General features: G+C 43.0%; 2 protein-coding genes across 5 annotated transcripts in view; one reads left to right on the top strand and one right to left on the bottom strand.

The window, feature by feature from the left end:
• The first annotated feature begins 6,176 nt into the window (after positions 1-6,176).
• PIGH (phosphatidylinositol glycan anchor biosynthesis class H) lies at positions 6,177-16,672 on the top strand. 2 transcript variants are annotated; one of them, XM_009249176.4, is made up of 4 exons: positions 6,177-6,529; positions 12,327-12,531; positions 13,548-13,631; positions 15,815-16,672. In XM_009249176.4, exons 1-4 carry the CDS (start codon positions 6,357-6,359, stop codon positions 15,905-15,907), a joined length of 555 nt encoding a protein of 184 aa, XP_009247451.2. In that variant the 5' UTR covers positions 6,177-6,356; the 3' UTR covers positions 15,908-16,672. The 2 variants fall into 2 exon arrangements, with proteins under 2 accessions (XP_009247451.2, XP_002824911.2); XM_002824865.6 differs by having other exon boundaries at positions 6,181-6,529; positions 12,322-12,531.
• PLEKHH1 (pleckstrin homology, MyTH4 and FERM domain containing H1) overlaps positions 16,504-18,908 on the bottom strand; it is a 55,667-nt gene continuing 53,262 nt past the window's right edge. For 2 of the 3 annotated variants that reach the window (XM_054530759.2, XM_024232022.3), the window contains one exon: positions 16,504-18,908. In XM_054530759.2, coding sequence (XP_054386734.2) covers positions 18,747-18,908 — 162 coding nt within the window. In that variant the 3' untranslated portion in view covers positions 16,504-18,746. The other variant, XM_054530758.2, reaches the window with a different exon arrangement.

The raw sequence follows: 18,908 nt of genomic DNA, 5'->3' as shown, positions 1-18,908 counted from the left end.
CCATCAAATTAGATCCATCTTTTATCTAAACTTTCTCACAAGCTTGGCTTATTACATTAAAAAACCTTTAGTGCACAAGAACAAAAAGTATCCTGATATTACAAGGGAAGAGAAACATTCCACATAAAAGCCAGGTGTGTTCCTAGACTTAAGTTGAAAATATTAAGCTCTACTGTTCTAGAAATCCACAGAATGGAGATGTGACTCCATGAAAAAAACCACTACTTTTTGCGCTGTATCAGATTCTGCCAATAGATTTCTTTCTATTTTTCCTTTCTCCTATTTTTTTCCCACTGTCATTCTTCCTTACTTGAAACAATTACTAGCCATTTTCACTGGCTATGAGAACAACAGGGTGACAGTAAGTAAACTATGGTAGATTAATGTTGGGGAAAAATAAGTATTTTTTCTTTCCATTGCTAGGTTAATGGCTGACAACAAAGCACACATTAACATGAGAAAAAGTATACAAAAAAACATATTAATAAGCTAGGTACGGTGGCTCACACCTGTAATCCCAGCACTTTAGGAGGCCGAGGCAGGCAGGTTGCTTGAGACTGGCCTGGGCAACATGGTGAAACCTCGTCTCTATTACAAATATAAAAATTAGCCAGACATGGTGGTGTGCACCTGTAGTCCCAACTACTGGGGAGGCTGAGGCAGGAGGATTGCTTGATCCCAGGAGGCAGAGGTTGCAGTGAGCCAAGATTGCACCACTGCACTCCAGCCTGGGTAACAAAGCAAGACTATGTATTAAAAAAATTAATATGAGAGAAGCATATAAATTTATTTAATATAAATTTTATATGACATAGGCGCTTTTGTAAAGAAGAAATACTTAGGTGGCAGGATTATGGATGTATTTTGTTTTATAAAATTTCAATTTGATGTTAGGTAAATACCAAACATATCTTACTAAAAAGAGAGTGGCAAGGCTGGGCACAATAGCTCATGCCTGTAAGCCCAGCACTTTGGGAGGCCAAGGTGGGAGAATACCCTGAGCCCAGGAATCTGAAGTTATAGTGAGCTGATATTTGTGCCAATGGACTCTAGCCTGGGTGACAGAGTGAGATGCTGTCTTTAAAAATAAATAAATAAAAAGGGAGAGGTAATAAATTTTTTAATGTACATCATTTATGAGAATATCAGAAAACATCAAATACCTACAAATGAGGTCTAATGAAAGATGTACAAATAACTGTTAAGCATTGCTGAGAGAAATTAGAGAAGACTTCAATAAATGGAGAGATGCCAGGTTCATGGATTGGAATATGTGGCATAGTTAAGATGTCAATTCTCCCTTAAATTGACTGATAGATTCGGTACAATCCAAGCAAAATTTTTGGTGAAAATACAAAAACCCTATAATAGCCAATACAATTTTGAAGAAAATGTACAAAATTGAAAGACTTAACAGTATGAGAAATCAAGACCTACTGTAGAGCTACAGTAATTGAGACAGGTTGCTATTAGCACAAGGGAAGACAAAATAGAACAACAGAACATAATAGAGAGTGTGGAAATAGACCAAGAAATTTGTGGTCACCTATTTACAACAAAGGCACCATCACAATTCAGGGGGAAGGGTAGTCTTTTCAACACATGCTGCTGGGAAACAAAATGACCCTTAACCTCTACAAACAAAAATTAGTTCAAAATGGATCATTGGCTTAAATATGAAAGGTAAAATAATTAAGCTTCTAGGAAAAAAAAGATAGGCAAAGTTTGTTGTTGTTGTTGTTGTTTTTCTTGCTCTGTCACCCAGGCTGGAATGCAGTGGCTTGATCACAGCTTACTGTAGCCTCCTACAGTAAGCTGGGCTTACTGAGCTCAAGCAACCCTTCTGCCTCAGCCTCCCTAGTACCTAGTAGCTGTGCCACCATGCCCAGCTTTTTTTTTTTTTTTTTTTTTTCTTGGTAGAGTCAGAGTTTTGCTATGTTGCCCAGCATGGTCTGGAACTCCTGAGCTCAAACGATCTTCTTGGCTCAGCCTCTCAAAGTGCTGGGATTACAGGCATGAGCCACCATGCCCACAAGACAGGCAAAGCTTCCTAAACAGGACAAAATATGATACAACACTAGCCATAAAAGACAAGATTGATAAGTTGGACTTTATGAAAATTAAAACCTCTGTTCATCAAGACACCATTAGAGTATGGAAAAGTAAGTCACAGACTGTGTTTTACTGCTTGGAGGATATACCTCAATTAAAACATTTCCTTAAATGGACAGATGAGGAGACTTCCATTTCTGAAAGATGAACACATACCTTTGCCTATCCATCCCAGTAAGAAAGCTAAAACCTTTGTGCCTGTAATCCCAGCTACTTGGGAGGCTGAGGCACAAGAATCGCTTGAACCCAGGAGGTGGAGGTTGCAGTGAGTAGAGATTGTGCTACTGCACTCTAGCCTAGGCGACAGAGTGAGACTGTCTGAAAAAAAACAAAAAACAAGGGCAGGGCTGGGTGCGGTGGCTCACGCCTGTAATCCCAGCACTTTGAGAGGTTGAGACGGGCAGATCACCTGAAGTCAGGAGTTTGAGACCAGCCTGACCAGCATGGAGGAACCCCGTCTCTACTAAAAATACAAAATTAGCTGGGCGTGATGGCGCATGCCTGTAATCCCAGCTACTTGGGAGGCTGAGCTCAGCAGGAGAATCGCTTGAACCTGGAATGCGGAGGTTGTGGTGAGCCAAGATTGTGCCATTGCACTCCAGCCTGGCTAACAAGAGCAAAACTCCGTCTCAAACGAACAAACAAACAACCCACAAAGCAGTAATAAGGATTTTAGTGACTGGGTGCAGTAGCTCCTGCCTGCAATCCCGGCACTTTAGGAGGCCAAGGCAAGAGGAACGCTTGAACCCAGGCACTCAAGGCCACAATGAGTTATGATCATATCACTGCACTGCAGCCTGAGTAACAGAGCAAGAACTTCTCTCTAAAAAGAAAAAGGATTTTAGAGATCTTAGGTTACTACAGTATTTATTCCTAATAATTGAGTATTTTTAAAAAATTAAGTAAAGTACATTTGGCCTTTTTCTTTCTATGACTCTGTAATTGTAAAACTTCTTAGCCTGCTGGGCATGGTGACTCATGCCTGTAATCCCAACTCTTTGGGAGGCTGAGGCCGAAGGACCACCTGAGCCCAGGAGTTTGAAATAGCCTGGGAAACATAGTGAGATGCCATCTCTACAAAATACGCAAAAATTAGCCTAATGTGGTAGAGTGTGCCTGTAGCCCTAGATACTTTGGGGGCTGAGGTAGGAGGATCTCTTTAGCCCAGGAAGTTGAGACTGCAGTGAGCCGTGACTGTACCACTGCTGCACTCCGCTTTGGGTGACAGAGCAAGACCTTGTCTCAAAACAAAACAAAACAAAACAAAACAAAACAAACCAGAAAGAAAGAAAAACAAAAGAAACTTCTTAGCCTGTACAGGTACCTTTTGTATTGTAGACCCTCTGGAAGTTTGGTGAAACGAAGGGACCCTTTATTATAATAATGCTTTAAAATGTATAAATACATAGGACTTCTAAGAAAATCAACTACATTAAAATATGGTTATCAAAATATTTAAAAAATGTGTTACAGTGATATGTTTCTCTTTATTGACACATTAAATAATAATAGCTAGTGATGTGCTTAATAATTACTACAATTTTGAAGTAGCAATGAATAGAAATGACATTTTGAAACAATTATTGTGAAAAGAAAATATCTGTGATTTCTGTCAGTGACAAAAATCACAAGCTCTACTAATACTAGTTTGTTGCCTATATTCATAATCAAAAGATATGTTAAATTTTAATTAGAAGTTAATGAAACTAAAAATGAAACACTGATTCTATCCGTGGAACCCAAGTTAAGAACTCCAGGACTACAGGCTTCCCCAAAACATTAACAGTACTTATCTCTGAGTGATGGAAATATGGGTGGTTTACATTTTTTTCTTTTCTGTATTTTTCAAATTTTCCACAATAAGCAAATATCACTTTTATAATTATAAAACACATGATATATGCAATAGTAAGAGGGGTGATATGGTTTGGCTCTGTGTGCCTACCCAAATCTCATGTCAAATTGTAATCTCCACTTGTTAGGGGAGGGACCCGGTGGGAGGTGACTGGATCATGGGGACAGATTTCCCCCATGCTGGTCTTGTGATACTGAGTGAGTTCTCTCACAAGATCTGATGGTTTAAAAATGTGGCACTTCCCCCCTCCCTCCTGCTGCCATGTAAGACATGCCTGGCTTCCCCTTTGCCTTCAACCATTATTGTAAGTTACCTGAGGCCTTGCCAGCCATGCGGAACTGTGAGTCAATAAACCTCTTTTCTTTATAAATTACCCAGTCTCAGGTAGTTCTTTATAGCAGTGTGAAAACGGACTAATAAAAGGGGTGTATTAATTGTCAGATTCAGGGCACAGAAATAAAACTAGAAAAATAAAGAAGTGCTTGAAGAAATCCTTTAGGAAAAAAGAAAAGGGAAACAAAATTCTGAATGAAGATGAAGAAACGGAACCTTTCATCAGAGAGACTTAAAGCTGGTGAGACCCTTATGTCATGGATCTTTTTTTTTTTTTTTTTTAAATTAATATAGACACAGTCTCGCTATGTTGCCCAGGCTGGTCTTGAACTCCTAAGTTCAAGTGATTCTCCTGCCTCAACCACCGGAGCAGCCGGGATTACAGGCGTGCTCCACCATGCCCAGCTAATTTTTTTGTATTTTTAGTAGAGATGGGGTTTCACCATGTTGGCCAGGCTGATCTTGAACTCCTGACCCAAGTGATCTGCCCTCCTCAGCCTCCCAAAGTGCTGAGATTACAGGCATGTACCACCGTGCCCAGCCCATCACAAGTGTTTTGACAGTCCACATAGCCACTCCTGGGCCACATCAGAAGTAAAAATGGAACCCATAGGCCACTATTACTCATGAGTTTAGTAATTTTATTATCCATTCCTTCTGCATCTCCCGCTCCTGCTTAATTCCCAGCCAGGTCTTGCCTGTCTACCACGGTCCAAGCAGTCATTTGGGAGAGAGAACTCCCAGGCAGTGAAATCCAAACTCCTTACCAGACTCTACAAGACCCTCCTGGATCTGACCCCTACCTACCTCCCCAACTCCCAACTGTTTTCTCCACACACCAACCTTTCTGGCCTTTTGATTATTTCATTAAGCCAAACTTGTTCCAACTTCGAGGGGTTTGCCTTTCCTGGTCTTTCTTTCTGGCAAATTCCTCCTCCAGAGCTCCTTCAGTCCTGTCTGGCTCGTCACCCTTGTAACTCAGTGTCCTCTTACTTAGAGACTTCCCCTGACTGCCCTATGTAAAGTCCTCAGTCCATCCCTGCCAGTCAGCATAGTATTGCCAACGATACTCTCTTATTTCCATATTGTCTCCTACTAGAAAGAAAGCTACTCGAGGGCAGATACTGTCATCAACATCGTTCACTGCTGCATCCTCAGCACCTCAAACTACCCGGCACAGGAAAAGAGTAAGTGAAATGAATACCCGTGGACTCTCCTTTCGGCTCACTCTGGCTTAGAGAAATAGGCTTGCCAAGCAAAAGCATGATTAAAACTGTGGGTTTGGGCTGGGTGCGGTGGCTCACGCCTGTAATCCCAGCACTTTGGGAGGCCGAGGCGGGCGAATCACCTGAAGTCAGGAGTTCGAGACCAACCTGGCCAATATGGTGAAACCCCGTCTCTACTAAAAATACAAAAATCAGCAGGGCGTGGTGGCGCGCGCCTGTAATCCCAGCTACTCATGAAGCTCAGGCAGGAGAATCGCTTGAGCCCGAGGGACGGAGGTTGCAGTGAGCCGAGGTCGCACCATTCCGTCTCAAAATAAAAACAAAAACAAACTGTGGGTTTGTTTGTTTTGAGACACGGTCTTGCTCTCTCGCACAGGCTAGAGAGCAGTGGCATGATCTCGGCTCACTGCAACCTCGACCTCCCAGGCTCAAGCGATCCTCCCGCCTTGGCCTTCCACAGTGCTGGACCACAGGAGTGAGCCAACGCGCCCGGTCTAAAAACGATTTTAATCTGTCCGCTGAACTATTGCCCCCGACGAGCTTTGTTCGAAGACAGTCAAGGCCGGCCCGGAAGAACGCACAGCCATCAGCCCCCAGCAGAGCTCTCGGCGCGCAACTGAGGCTGCGCAGGCTTAGGGCGGGGCGTGGTGACGCGCTGCCGGAAGCGGGTCTGGAGCGGGCGAGAAGGCTGGAGCGGGCGAGAAGGCGAGAGCCGGCGAGACGGCTAGGGCGGGCGAGACGGCTAGGGCGGGCGAGACGGCTAGGGCGGGCGAGCGCAGTGCCGCGCCGGGCGGTGCGGTGCGGGCGGCCGAGTGGGGGCGTCATGGAGGATGAGCGGAGCTTTTCGGATATCTGCGGCGGCCGCCTGGCGCTGCAGCGCCGCTACTACTCCCCGTCCTGCCGGGAATTCTGCCTCAGCTGCCCTCGGCTCTCGCTGCGTTCGCTCACCGCTGTCACCTGCACGGTGTGGCTGGCGGCCTACGGACTCTTCACCCTCTGCGAGGTAATGGCAAGTCGGCCCCTCCTCGCGCTCGAAGGAGGGGGTTCGGCTTTGGGAGGGTCTTTGGGGTCTTTGGGGTCTTTGGTCGATCCCGGACCTCTGGTCGGCCCATCCTACAGTGATAGGACAGGAGGGCGGGAACTCACGGGTTTTGGGGACGATATTCCGCTGCTGGACAGCTCTTTAAATGACGTTTAGTGAAATGTGTGCTCCTGGACAGTACATTCCCCTTCCGTGGCTGTGCTCTGCTCGGTGGGTTCACTCAGCATACATCTGGTTCTTGCGCGACAGCCTAAAACTTTAACTTTCATGTGTTCTATGTAGTATAGGCGCGCAGTAATTTAATTCCAAGAGTTCAGGGAACTACTAAGTGGGTCTTCCTCGTCCATCCCTTCTGCTCCTCAAAGGAGTACTGCTGACAATACTTTATGTAGACTTCCACAAACTGTCTTTGCCTCCACAAGTGTGTGTGTTTATCCGTGTGTATAGATATAGTTCTTCCTAATCTCTGTTTTTCAAGGCAGTTTTTTAACCCTCCCTCCTCCCAAACCCTTCCCCAATTTCAAGTACTTTCTAAAGGATTATGAAATTTTGGACGTGTGTGATAGCTGTGCTCAATTTCCAGATTCATTCCGGTTTTCTCTGAGCCTCAATTTTCTACATCTCTAAAATAGAATTCATGCCAGCCTTACCAGCTTCATGATATTGTGAGGGTTAAATGCAGTAACTTTGTGACAGCTCTCAAATAAAAAGAATTATCCTAATTTTCAGGATAAGTTCTAGTTTAATATGTAGTGCCTGAATTGAATATATTATCCCAGAAGTGATCTAATTAGAGCTAAGTACAGCAGGGCTATTTATTTCTGTAACTTGGATATTGTTTCCATTACTGCATCCATTAGCTTTTTTGCTGTCAAAGCGTGTTTCAGAGCATGGTAATTTAGCATAGAAATATGCAGAATTAAGACTGTCCTAATTGTAGGAAACTGTATCTAACTATCTAAACCGTATGTTTGTTCAGGCAAAGCACTGTACCTCACGCCTGTAATCCCAGCACTTTGGGAGGCTGAGGCGGGCGGATCACTTGAGGTCTGGAGTTGGAGACCAGCCTGGCCAACATGGTGAAATCACATCTCTACGAAAAATTCAAACATTAGCTGGGTGTGGTGGCACACGCTTGTAGTCCCAGCTACTCGGAAGGCTGAGGCGGGAGAATCGCTTGAACCCGGGAGGTGGAGGTAGCAGTGAGCCGAGATCACGACACTGCACTCCAGCCTGGGCAACAGAGGGAGACTCTGTCTCAAAAAAAAAAAAAAAAAAGTTTGTTCATAAGTCAGTTAAAATGATGATTAAGTTGACTTGATAGCCCCCCTAAAATTTAATTTATTGTATAGTTGAATTTTAGTACTAGCCTGAGTTCTTACAGCCTATGTATGTGCTCATGTGAGGAGAAGAAAATAGATACTTATTAAATGCCCACTGACTGCCAGATGCTTTACTGAATTCCTTACTTTAGCCCCAGAACGAAGGAAACCAAGGCTGACAAAGAGCAATGACTTATCCAAAGTCTCAAAGCAGTAAATGGCAGATCTGGGCTTCAAACCAAGGGCTTTCTGACTCTGAGACCCTTTCTTTTCCTTTATACCATTGTATAGCTGATCTTAGGCAAAATTTAAAAACAAAAGCCTGCTTTTATGCCAGGTCCCTTCTGTACTTATCTCTCTCATGCTGGTGTACTCTGTTTACCCCCATCAAGTACCCCAGGACTCAGTGACCACATCTTCCTTTAAACTCTACTGCAACACTTTCTAAGGGCTCTGTGTGCCAAAATTTCTTACCTTTCCTATTCAAAACTGTTTATGAGAGTAATGAATATCTGGAATGAGAAGAAATCTGATTGAAGGAATTCATTCAAACATACAGCTTAACCCCAACCCAAATTAATATTGAATTGTTTGAATTCTACACAGAAAAATGAAATTGAAAAAAATGCAGATAGTAGGGCATGGATTGCTTTTATTGGAAAGCTGACATGGATCAAATCAAGGATTTATTGTTCTTCATCCCTTCATTCCTTCTTGTTTTTGAGTTTACAGTTCTATTAAAGTTCCAGGTTGTTCCCTTGTTTATTCCAACCTGGAATGTTCTTCCCCCTTCCCTTTCAACTAATTATATTGGTCACTAACCACCACTTCCCCTGCACCAATTAAATCCTATTTCCTTGGATGTGATGGGATATATTCTTGTGTGCTTTAATGTCTTCTTCTTTCTTTTTTTTTAAACTTTTCTTTTGGCACTTATAGTCAGTATCAGAGTATCCTCCAGAATATTTTCTATGTATTAATCTTGCCTTTAATAAATCTATAAGGGTCAGGGCTGAATTGTATTCCTCTCCATTCTTCTTAATGCTTATTCAGTGCAATTAATTAACTCAAAATTAGATCTTTCTGGATCATCAGAGACCCAGTACTGAATCCTCCATTCATCAATCAACAAATAATTATCTAGCACAGAGATAAGGAAACTTTTTTTGTCTTTTTGAGATAGGTTTCTTTCTTTTTTTGAGACAGGTTCTCACTCTGTTGCCCAGGCTGGAGTGTAGTGGTGTGAATACCTCTCACTGCAGCCTCAGTCTCCTGGATTCAAGCGATCCTCTTATCTCAGCCTCCTGAGTAGCTGGGACTACAGGCATGCGCCACCACACCTGGCTAATTTTTGTATTTTTTGTAGAGACAGGGTCTCACTAGGTTGCCCAGGCTGGTCTTGAACTCTTGGCCTCAAGCGATCCCCCCCATGTTGGCCTCCCAAAGTGTTGGGATTATAGGCATGAGCCACCGTGCCTGGCCCAAACATTTTCGTTAAAAGACTAGATAGTAAATATAGCAGGTTCTGTGGGGTCTGTCTCATAATATTCTTTTCTTTCTTTCTACAACCCTGTAAAAACTTAAAAATCATTCTTTGCTTGAGATGGGCCAGACAAAACCAGACCACAGGCCCAAATAGTTTACAGATCCCTGATCTAACACTATGGGTTAGCTATGAAAAAGTAGAAAGAGACCATCAAAGAAAACCAGAGCTAGTGAGTAGTTGAAGTGGTACAAAAACCAGATTTTATTCAGGAACTACTACAGTAGAGGAAAAGAGACTTCAGTGTAGAATTCCAAATTTCCTCAGTTCTGAATATAGCATGGACAAGTGGAGATTTATAGCCAAGGAGCAGGGGGGCAGTCAGTGGATGGAAAATTACCCAAAGGAAACATCAGGGGCAAGGTGGGATTCTGGCTAAATTGACTTGACAGGATTCTTGCTGAAGGCACGCCAGGCTGATCAAATACCAAGGGTGGGAATTCTTTCTAAACCAATTCAGCAAGATTCTTGCTACAACTGGGTGGGTAGTGCAGGCCCAACAAAGATGTCAAGGTCACGGCCTAGACAGCTTAGAGGAACCTGACCAGAAGTAGATAAAGGAGGGCGTCTTGTCAGTGCAAAGAATAATAAGATACTTCCTGCCCTCAAGGAATGCAGTCCAAAATTACAAAATTTCTTTGATTCTAGGTCATCAATAATTTTTTTCATGTGCCAGTATTCTAAATCATAGCTTTGCCGGGCGTGGTGGCTCACACCTGTAATACCAGCACTTTGGGAGGCTGAGGCGAGTGGATTGCCTGAGATCAGGAGTTCGAGACCAGCCAGGCCAACATAGTGAAACCCCATCTCTACTAAAAATAAAAAAAAAAAAATTGGCATGGTGGCGGGTGCCAGTAATCCCAGCTACTAGGGAGGCTGAGGCAGGAGAATCACTTGAACCCGGGAGACGGAGGTTGCAGTGAGCCGAGATCACACCACTGCACTCCAGCCAGGGAAACAAGAATGAAATTCCGTCTCGAATGAATGAATGAATGCAAGCTTCTGGGAAAAAAGATAAAACAATGCCACATGAAAGAAACACACACCAATAGGAAAACACATTTTAACTTCAGAAATGTTAAAGATTGTACATTTGTCTTAGTATCAAGGGAATAAATAACAGACACCATTTTTTGAGCCCTTAACATATCACTTAGTCAACTGTAAGTAACACAGAACAACTAAAATAGCCTTAAGAGATAAGGACCTTTTCTATTAACAAGAAGTCATAAGGTAGGAGGGCTCCAGAGTTCACATAGAGACTCATTTGATTCCAGCTCTTGTCATCTTACTGCTGACACCCTTAGTGTGCCCTACTTGTCCTCCACCTGGTCCTCCAAGTGCAGAAACTGTACTTCCACCCTTAGCGTCCTCTGGTTGTGCTCTACTAGCTCTCCACTGGGTCTGGCAGAGGCCATAGTAGTTCCAGGTATCTAAACCTCATGATGAAGGGAACGTCTCTTCTGCAGATTTTTAAAGATAAACTCAAGTTTTCCAGAAGCCCCTCCAGCAGATCTCCCCTCACATTTCATTGGCCAGAGTTGCGTCACATGCCCATTTTTAAAGCAGTCATTGGCAGAAGGAGTGGGAACCAATCATGATTCACTCACAGTTCAACTGGGGCTGGTGGGTGGCTGTTTATTAGGCAAGCCGTAGTATCTGCTACACTGTGTTAAGCACTTTATAATTGTTCAGTCTGTGATTTTGCACTATATACAGATGGTTCCCAACTTAGGATGGTTTGACTTAGGATTTTTTTGACTTTAGGATGATGTGGAAACAATACAAAGTCAGTAGGAACGGTACTTCAAGTACCCATACAAACATTGTTTTTCACTTTAAGTATAGCATTGCATTGAATAAATTATATGAGATTTTCCATACGTTACTATAAAATCAGGTTTTGTGTTACATGATTTGCCCAACTGTAGGCTAATGTAAATGTTCTGAGCACGTTTTAGGTAGGCTAGGCTAAGCTCTGATGCTTGATAGGTATATTAAGTGCATTTTTTAATTTTAATTTTTTATTTGAGTGCTAGAACTAAATATTAAATGCATTTTCATCTTACAATGGGTTTATCAGGACACAACTCCCTCCTGTATTCTGCTGAGGGAGTGTGAAAGGAAAAGATTTGGGGTCCTTTTTTTTTTTTTTTTTTTTTTTGAGATGTCTCACTCTGTCATCAGGCTGGAGTGCAGTGGTGCGATCTCGGCTCACTGCAACCTCCACCTCCCAGGTTCAAGCGATTCTCCTGCCTCAGCCTCCAGAGTAGTTGGTACTAGAGGCGCGTGCCACCACGCCCAGCTACTTTTTGTATTTTTAGTAGAGACGGGGTTTCACCATGCTGGCCAGGATGGTCTCGATCTCTTGACCTTGTGATCCACCTGCCTTGGCTTCCCAAAGTGCTAGGAGTACAGGCGTGAGCCACCTCACTCGGCTGGGTCCTTTCTATTTTTAAAGAGACAGTGTCTTATTCTGGTACCCAAGCTAGAGTGCAGTTCTATGATCATAGCTCACTGCAGCCTCGAACTCTTGGGCTCAAACGTTCCTCCTGCCTCAGCCTCCCTAGTAGCTGGAATTACAGGTGCAATCTACTGCGTTCAGCTGATTTAGGCCCTTAAGTTGGAATTTTGGAAGAAAAATTTCTGAGATTGCTGTGATGGTGGACATTTTGCTGATGGAGGTTTCCCCTAGACCTATCCATTTGTTGTCTGGATCTGTTTCACTGTATACTTTCATAGCACCTCAGAACCCAAATAAAAGCAATTTCCTTTTCCTTCCTGCATGTTCCCCTCATCTGACGAGAAGAAAGGCTTTTTTCCTCATTGCCTAGAGTTGACTGGTACCACTTGGTAATCTTACTGCCTGTGTCTGGCTCTCTCTTCAGAACAGCATGATCCTCTCTGCTGCCATCTTCATCACCCTCTTAGGTCTGCTTGGTTATCTCCATTTTGTGAAGATTGATCAGGAGACTCTGTTAATCATTGATTCCCTTGGCATTCAGATGACTTCATCTTATGCTTCAGGCAAAGAAAGCACTACCTTCATAGAAATGGGCAAGGTCAAGGATATTGTCATCAATGAGGCTATTTACATGGTAAGTATTTAAAAGGTAAGTATTACAGGCCTCTCTGGAGGAGGTAGCCAGCCCATGGGATGTTCCCAGATTTAAACTAAAACCATAAAAGTGAGACTTATATTTAAAAGGTAAATCTCTTTATTTTTAAAGAGATGCAGCAGGTTTTCATGGATAGGGAATTAGCATTTCAACTTTATCTTCAAGACCAACTTCAGAATTATCACTGGCATTTTTTCCTTCTCTTTCTTTTTTCCTTTTTTTTTTGAGACAGGGTCTCACTCTGTTGCCCAGGCTGGAGTGCAGTGGCTCGATCACAGCTCACTGCAGCCTCAACTTCCCAGGCTCAAGCCATTCTCTCACCTCAGCCTCCTGAGTAGCTGGGACTACAGGCATGCACCACCATGCTTAGCTCGTTTTTTCTATTTTTTGCAGAGATGCAGTCTCACTATGTTGCCTAGGCTGGTCTTGAATTCCTGGGCTCAAGCCATCGTCCTGCTGTGGCCTCCCCAAGTGTTCAGTTTACAGGTTTGAGCCACTACGCCTGGCCTTGTCTTTTTTCATTTAAAGAATGAGAATATACTTTTCTCCCACTTCAAAAGCTATCAAGTGTTCTACTACTTAACCATTTGTGAAAAAGTGTTGAGGCTTCCCTTAGAAAAATAGAATGTGGCCAGGTGTGGTGGCTCACGCCTGTAATCCCAGCACCTTGGGAGGCCAAGGCGGGCGGATCACCTGAGGTCGGGAGTTCCAGACCAGCCTGACCAACATGGTGAAACCCCGTCTCTACTAAAAATACAAAAAATTAGCCGGGCGTGGTGGCAAGCACCTGTAATCCCAGCTACTTGGGAGGCTGAGGCAGGAGAATCGCTTGAACCTGGGAGGTGGAGGTTGCAGTGAGCCGAGATTGCGCCACTGCACTCCAGCTTGGGCAACAAAGAGAGACTCTGTCTCAAAAAAAAAAAAAAAGGAGAAAGAAAAAAAGAATGCAAAATGAGTTTCACTTAGACTTTGCTATTTGATTTATTTTCTTACAGCAGAAGGTGATTTACTACCTCTGCATCTTATTGAAGGATCCAGTGGAACCACATGGGATATCCCAAGTAGTACCCATCTTCCAGGTGAGCATAGAACACTTTTACCATTCTCCAATTACTCCTCAACCTTTTCATTAGGAATGTAAATTCCTTTTGTCAGAGTATTGGAAGACAGCTGACAGCTGTTTTGAGTGATAATTAGGATTTCAGTTATTTAAGAAGTTCCTCTCTGAGGCAAATATAGTCCTTAAAAATATTCATGCACATTTTGTTTTATTTTAGAGACAGAGTCTCACTTTGTCACCTAGGCTGGAGTGCAGTGGTGTGATCACCACTCATTGCAGCCTCCACCTCCCAGGCTCAAGAAATCCTCCTGCCTCAGCCTCCTGAGAACTTGGGACTACAGGTGTACACCACCTCGCCTGGCTAATTTTTTTTTTATTTCTGGTAGAGATGAGGTCTTGCCATGTTTGCCTAGGCTGATGTTGAACTCCTGAGTTCAAGCAATTCTCCTGCCTCAGCCTCCCAAAGTGTTGGGATTACAAGCATGAGCCAGCATACCTGGCCTCATGCACATTTTAAAGAATACAATCAAATATATAGCAACTTCTGCCTATAAATCACCATTCATCTACTTTGTCAGTCTACTACTGTACACTTTTTTTAGATAGAGGTAATTGATCTCACATTGTACACTATTGTGTGTCTTGCTTTGTAAATAATTTAATATGTATGTATCCTACAAAGGCCATTATATTTATTATTTTAAATAATTATATTGTATAATATGTTGAAATATCAGTTTATTTAGCCACTCTTGCCAGCTTTTAAAATCATGCCTGGGTTTTTTTGTTTTGCTCTTACAAAAAAAAAAAACACTTACCAGCTGGTGCAGTGGCTCATGCCTGTAATCCCAACACTTTGGGAGGCTGAGGCAGGCAGATCACTTGAGCTCAGGAGTTCGAGACCAGCCTGGGCAACATGGTAAAACCCCCATCTCTACAAAAAATACCAAAATTAGCTGAGCGTGGTGGTGCACATCAGTGGTCCCAGCTACTCGGGAAGCTGAGGTGGGAGGACTGCTTGAGCCCAGGAGGTCAAGGCCGCAGTGAGCTTTGATCATGCCACTGTATTTAGCCTGGGTGACAGAGACCCCATCTCAAAAAACAAAAATTATACAAACATAATAAATTACAAAATAATAAATTTAGAGGTAGGTATTTATGCATGTATTTATGTATACAGTTAACCCTGCCGCACTGACCTTTTTCACAAAGGGTTTAAGATAAGCCAAAAAATTATTTTGCATTATAATTCAAAATTATTTTATTAAAGCTTATGGATAGTTTTATAGATTTCTAGTGTTTAAGATCGGGCTCCAGAGATTGGACAACTTTATCATACTTTGGGGATTTTGTACTTCTTTTTCTACCATCCTGGCTAATAGTGGATTTAGCTTTTTTAGCTTAATATGTAGGTAAAGGCATTAAATTTGTATCTCTTTAAATGATAGGCTTTTCATATTTCCTTGTATTACCTATCAGTATTTCCTATTATTTTAAACTACCTATCTTCTCTATTAGTCAAGTAGAATCTGAATATTATGTATTTGTATCTATTTTTATATATTTTAAACAATTCTTTATTTTCATATAGCCTAGCTGGGACTCTTTCCAGCAAGGTGTGCTGAGGCCTAAACTTCTTAACTCCATGAGCTCACTGCTGTGTCATTTATACCCCTTGATGTGGGTGAGAGATTGAAGTTGCATGTGGGCCCGGCACCATGGCTCAAGCCTGTAATCCCAGCACTTTGGGAAGCCGAGGTGGGCGGATCACTTAAGGCCAGGAGTTCAAGAGTAGCCTGGCCAACATGGTGAAACCCCGTTTCTACTAAAAATACAAAAATTAGTTGGGCATGGTGGTTCGTGCCTGTAGTCCCAGCTACTTGGGAGACTGAGGCACAAGAATCATTTGAACCCGGGATGCAGAGGTTTCAGTCAGCCGAGATTGTGCCACTGGGCGTGGTGGTGAGCACCTGTAATCCCAGCTACTCGGGAGGCTGAAGCAGGAGAATCGCTTGAACCCGGGAGGTGGAGGTTGCAGTGAGCCAAGATTGCGCCACTGCACTCCAGCCTGGGCAACAGAGCAAAACTGTCTCAAAAAAAAAAAAAAAAAAAAAAAAAAAAAAAATTTGCAAGTGGATGCAGCACCACTGCACTCCCTTATGTTCTCACCTTGACTCCGCATTTCTCCCCTTTGGAATTCAGAGTGCCAAGCCCCGGCTGGACTGCTTGATTGAAGTATACAGGAGCTGCCAGGAGATCCTGGCACACCAGAAAGCCACATCAACAAGCCCATGAGCCCCAGCGTTCAGAAGGCCAGCATTGTCTTCCATGGGAGATGACTCTTAAGCCATAGGGGCTGGTTTTCCGTACTCCAAACCATCAGGTGGACACAGTCTTAGGAACCATTATGGATGTAGTGCATCTTAGAGCCATAGAGCAGGTGACTGGAAATGTAACTCAGTATATTTCCGTGTATTATAGTGTTTTCCTTGTAAGGTTTTGCCTGCTTTACCAAAGGAGGGGAGACCTTAAGAATTTTGACACAGTATGTTAAAAGTAATGTCAGCAAAGAACACTTTCGGAAATTGCTAAGCATGTTCAGGTTTACTTTGTTGATGTTTGTGAAGCAAAACAATGGGAAACTGACATCAGATGTCTTGAGAAAGCTATATTTTCCAATAGTACCCCTTCTGTAAAGTTACAAAAAAAACAAGCCCTCCAGGTACTGGTTAGCAGGAAGAAATGTCCTACAAAAGACGAGTCTGTCAACCTAGTGCCTGTGTTCTGTACAGGGCTTATTTATTTACTGTTAATAAACAGATCCTCCAAAACACACAGTTACCTGGTTCACAGATAGCTGCTTTTTATTGACAAACAACATATTTCAGTCATGGTGTCAAGCACATTAATACTTTTCTGTTACTCAGCATTTTTTTTTTAATCAGTTCAAAAGCTACTTTTGCCAAGAGGGATGAGACAAAAGGCCAGACAGAAATTGAACTTTGGTTTTCAGACATGGGACTCTCATGTTAACAAAGAATAAATAAGCAAATTATTGAATCCTTTGTTTCTAAGGCAGTTTCTTCTGTATAAAATTAATAAACTAAAGGGTTCCTGAAGGGGAGGAGAGAGGGTGGGGGAAATAGACTGACCCCAAATTCAGTGTGAATACAGCTCCATTCTTGTTTACTCTTCCTTCGGACTCCTACTTTTCTTTTAAACTCTCTGGGTAGATAATGTTATCCTTATTGGCCTTAGAGATACCCAAGATATTATAAAACCAGAGCTGTTATGTCTGTCACCAGCCTTGCAGGAATTATTCAGGAACCTGTGGTACATGTGACTTGTTCGAGGTAGAAATGTCTCAGCTAGATTCCCAAGTCCTGGGGTGAAAGGTGTGAACAGAAATGGCTGTAAAACTACTTGCCTTGCAAAGTCAAGTACATTTAAAAGAGGCAGAAACTTGGATGTGCTTCTTTTTTCATCATGCTTGTCAGTTTACGGGGTGAGAGAAGAGAAGCTTACAGCAGCTGAGGTGTTCAGATAAATTAGTTCTGGCCTCGCAGTTTTTGCTGTGCACAATATACACACATTGTTGGGGTTTAAAGGCTTGGTTTTGGGTGCTACTGCTAAATATACAGTTTTCAGCACTTCACTGACACATAGTAAGGCTGCCTTAGAGCTAGGAAATAAAACTCATTTTCTTAGATGTTGGAAAATCAGAGTATGAACTCTTTCGTTTTGTTTTTGTTAGGGGAGGGTGTGTCTACACCCTGTCTAGAGGAGACTGTCTAGTCTCCTCTGCACTCAATCAGAAGGTCTGAATTGAGGGGGATTATGGTATTATCAGTAAGGCAAAAGCTGAAAGAAACTTTCTTTTACCTGTTACTCTTAGGCTAGGGCAAATGTCACATATGTACCCTCACCCTCAAACTAATTCCCAGCAGAAGTTTGCCAGAAGTCTCAAGGAGCATATCCAGGCCCACATGCCTGAAATAGTCTTCTGTGTTTCTGACTCATTTTTGGTGGTCTTACAGCAGCAAAAAGCAGAGTGCATTTGCTTGGTCTTTTACAAGAACAAGGAAACAAATGATGGCCCACTACAGTGAATACAGCCTTCACTGAGCGCTGTCCAGTCATTAAAATGAGACAGGGAAGGGTCAGATTGGACCTACCTCCTGCCCTTGCTTGCACATTGCGTGGTACTGGGTTTGGCCTACAGTCCAGTGTGAGGAAAACAGCTTGAATCTTAGCAGGGATAGCATGTTACCCTGCAAAGACTGCCCCAGAAGGGGCTGTACCAATGCCTACATACCAATAATGGGGAAAAGTGAGTCTATTCTTTTTTCGCCAACTCTGCTAGCACCTTTCCCATTTGGGAGAGGCAGCCCAATTTAGTGAGTTCTAGGCTTCTGACAGAGTGTAGGAGAATTGGAAATTTTAGTCCTATCCTGTTTAGCGACGTTCACAAAACTTCAAGTATAAATAAGACCATATACAATATTAAAAAATTAGCTTCTGGGCTGGGCGGTGGCTCATGCCTGTAATCCCAGCACTTTGGGAGGCCAAGGTGGGCAGATCACCTGAGGTCAGGAGTTCGAGACTAGCCTGGCCAACATGGTGAAACCCCATCTCTACTAAAAATACAAAAATTAGCCAGGCGTGGTGGCGCACACCTGTAATCCCAGCTACTCGGAAGGCTGAGGCAGGAGAATTGCTTGAACCCTGTGCACTCCAGCCTGGGTGACATAGTGAGACTGTGTCCCCCGCAGACCCAGAAAGAAAATTAGCTTCCTTGAGAGTACCAGTGCAGAAAGCCTTAACTTATAGCACTGATGCCCTCAGTAACAGTGGATCATCCCTGTCTATGTCTAGAATCAGGTAGCATTTGGAGTCATTATTCTTGTGAAAAAAGGAATAAGTGGTTTTAACACTGGGTCTGGATTTTAAAAAGTTGAGCCCTGAAACATAAGGCACCTAGAGAGTAAAGGCTTCACAGAGGCTAAAATACACATTTCACACAACAAGAGTAGCCGGGGGCTGTTAGACCCATCACAGTAGTATCATACCCTAGGATATATGTCTCTAATTCCAGAGGCACTAGTGGTGGTGGGGAATTGGGTAGGAGAAATATTCACAGCAACGTTGGCCCCTTGGTAGCACAGGAAACAGAAGAAAAGAACTGTCGTCCATCCAGTTCCCACAGTTGGCAGGCTCCGGGTGGGTTGGTGGGTGGGTTCACAGTTGTAGTGCAATGGTTCATATAGCTGGCCATGATGAAGGTAGCTTCTGCAAT

Source organism: Pongo abelii, chromosome 15 (genome assembly GCF_028885655.2).
Source record: "Pongo abelii isolate AG06213 chromosome 15, NHGRI_mPonAbe1-v2.0_pri, whole genome shotgun sequence".
Lineage (NCBI taxonomy): Eukaryota > Metazoa > Chordata > Mammalia > Primates > Hominidae > Pongo > Pongo abelii.
Note: the sequence above shows the minus strand (reverse complement) of the source record. Positions and strands in the feature narration are given on the sequence as shown.

Bases quoted from the DNA above. Each gene is read 5' to 3' on its own strand.
- PIGH (XM_002824865.6), top strand. From the start codon at position 6,350: ATGGAGGATGAGCGGAGCTTTTCGGATATCTGCGGCGGCCGCCTGGCG. The intron at 6,530-12,321 runs GTAATGGCAAGT...CTCTCTCTTCAG, and splicing joins GACTCTTCACCCTCTGCGAG to AACAGCATGATCCTCTCTGC. The intron at 12,532-13,547 runs GTAAGTATTTAA...ATTTTCTTACAG, and splicing joins TCAATGAGGCTATTTACATG to CAGAAGGTGATTTACTACCT.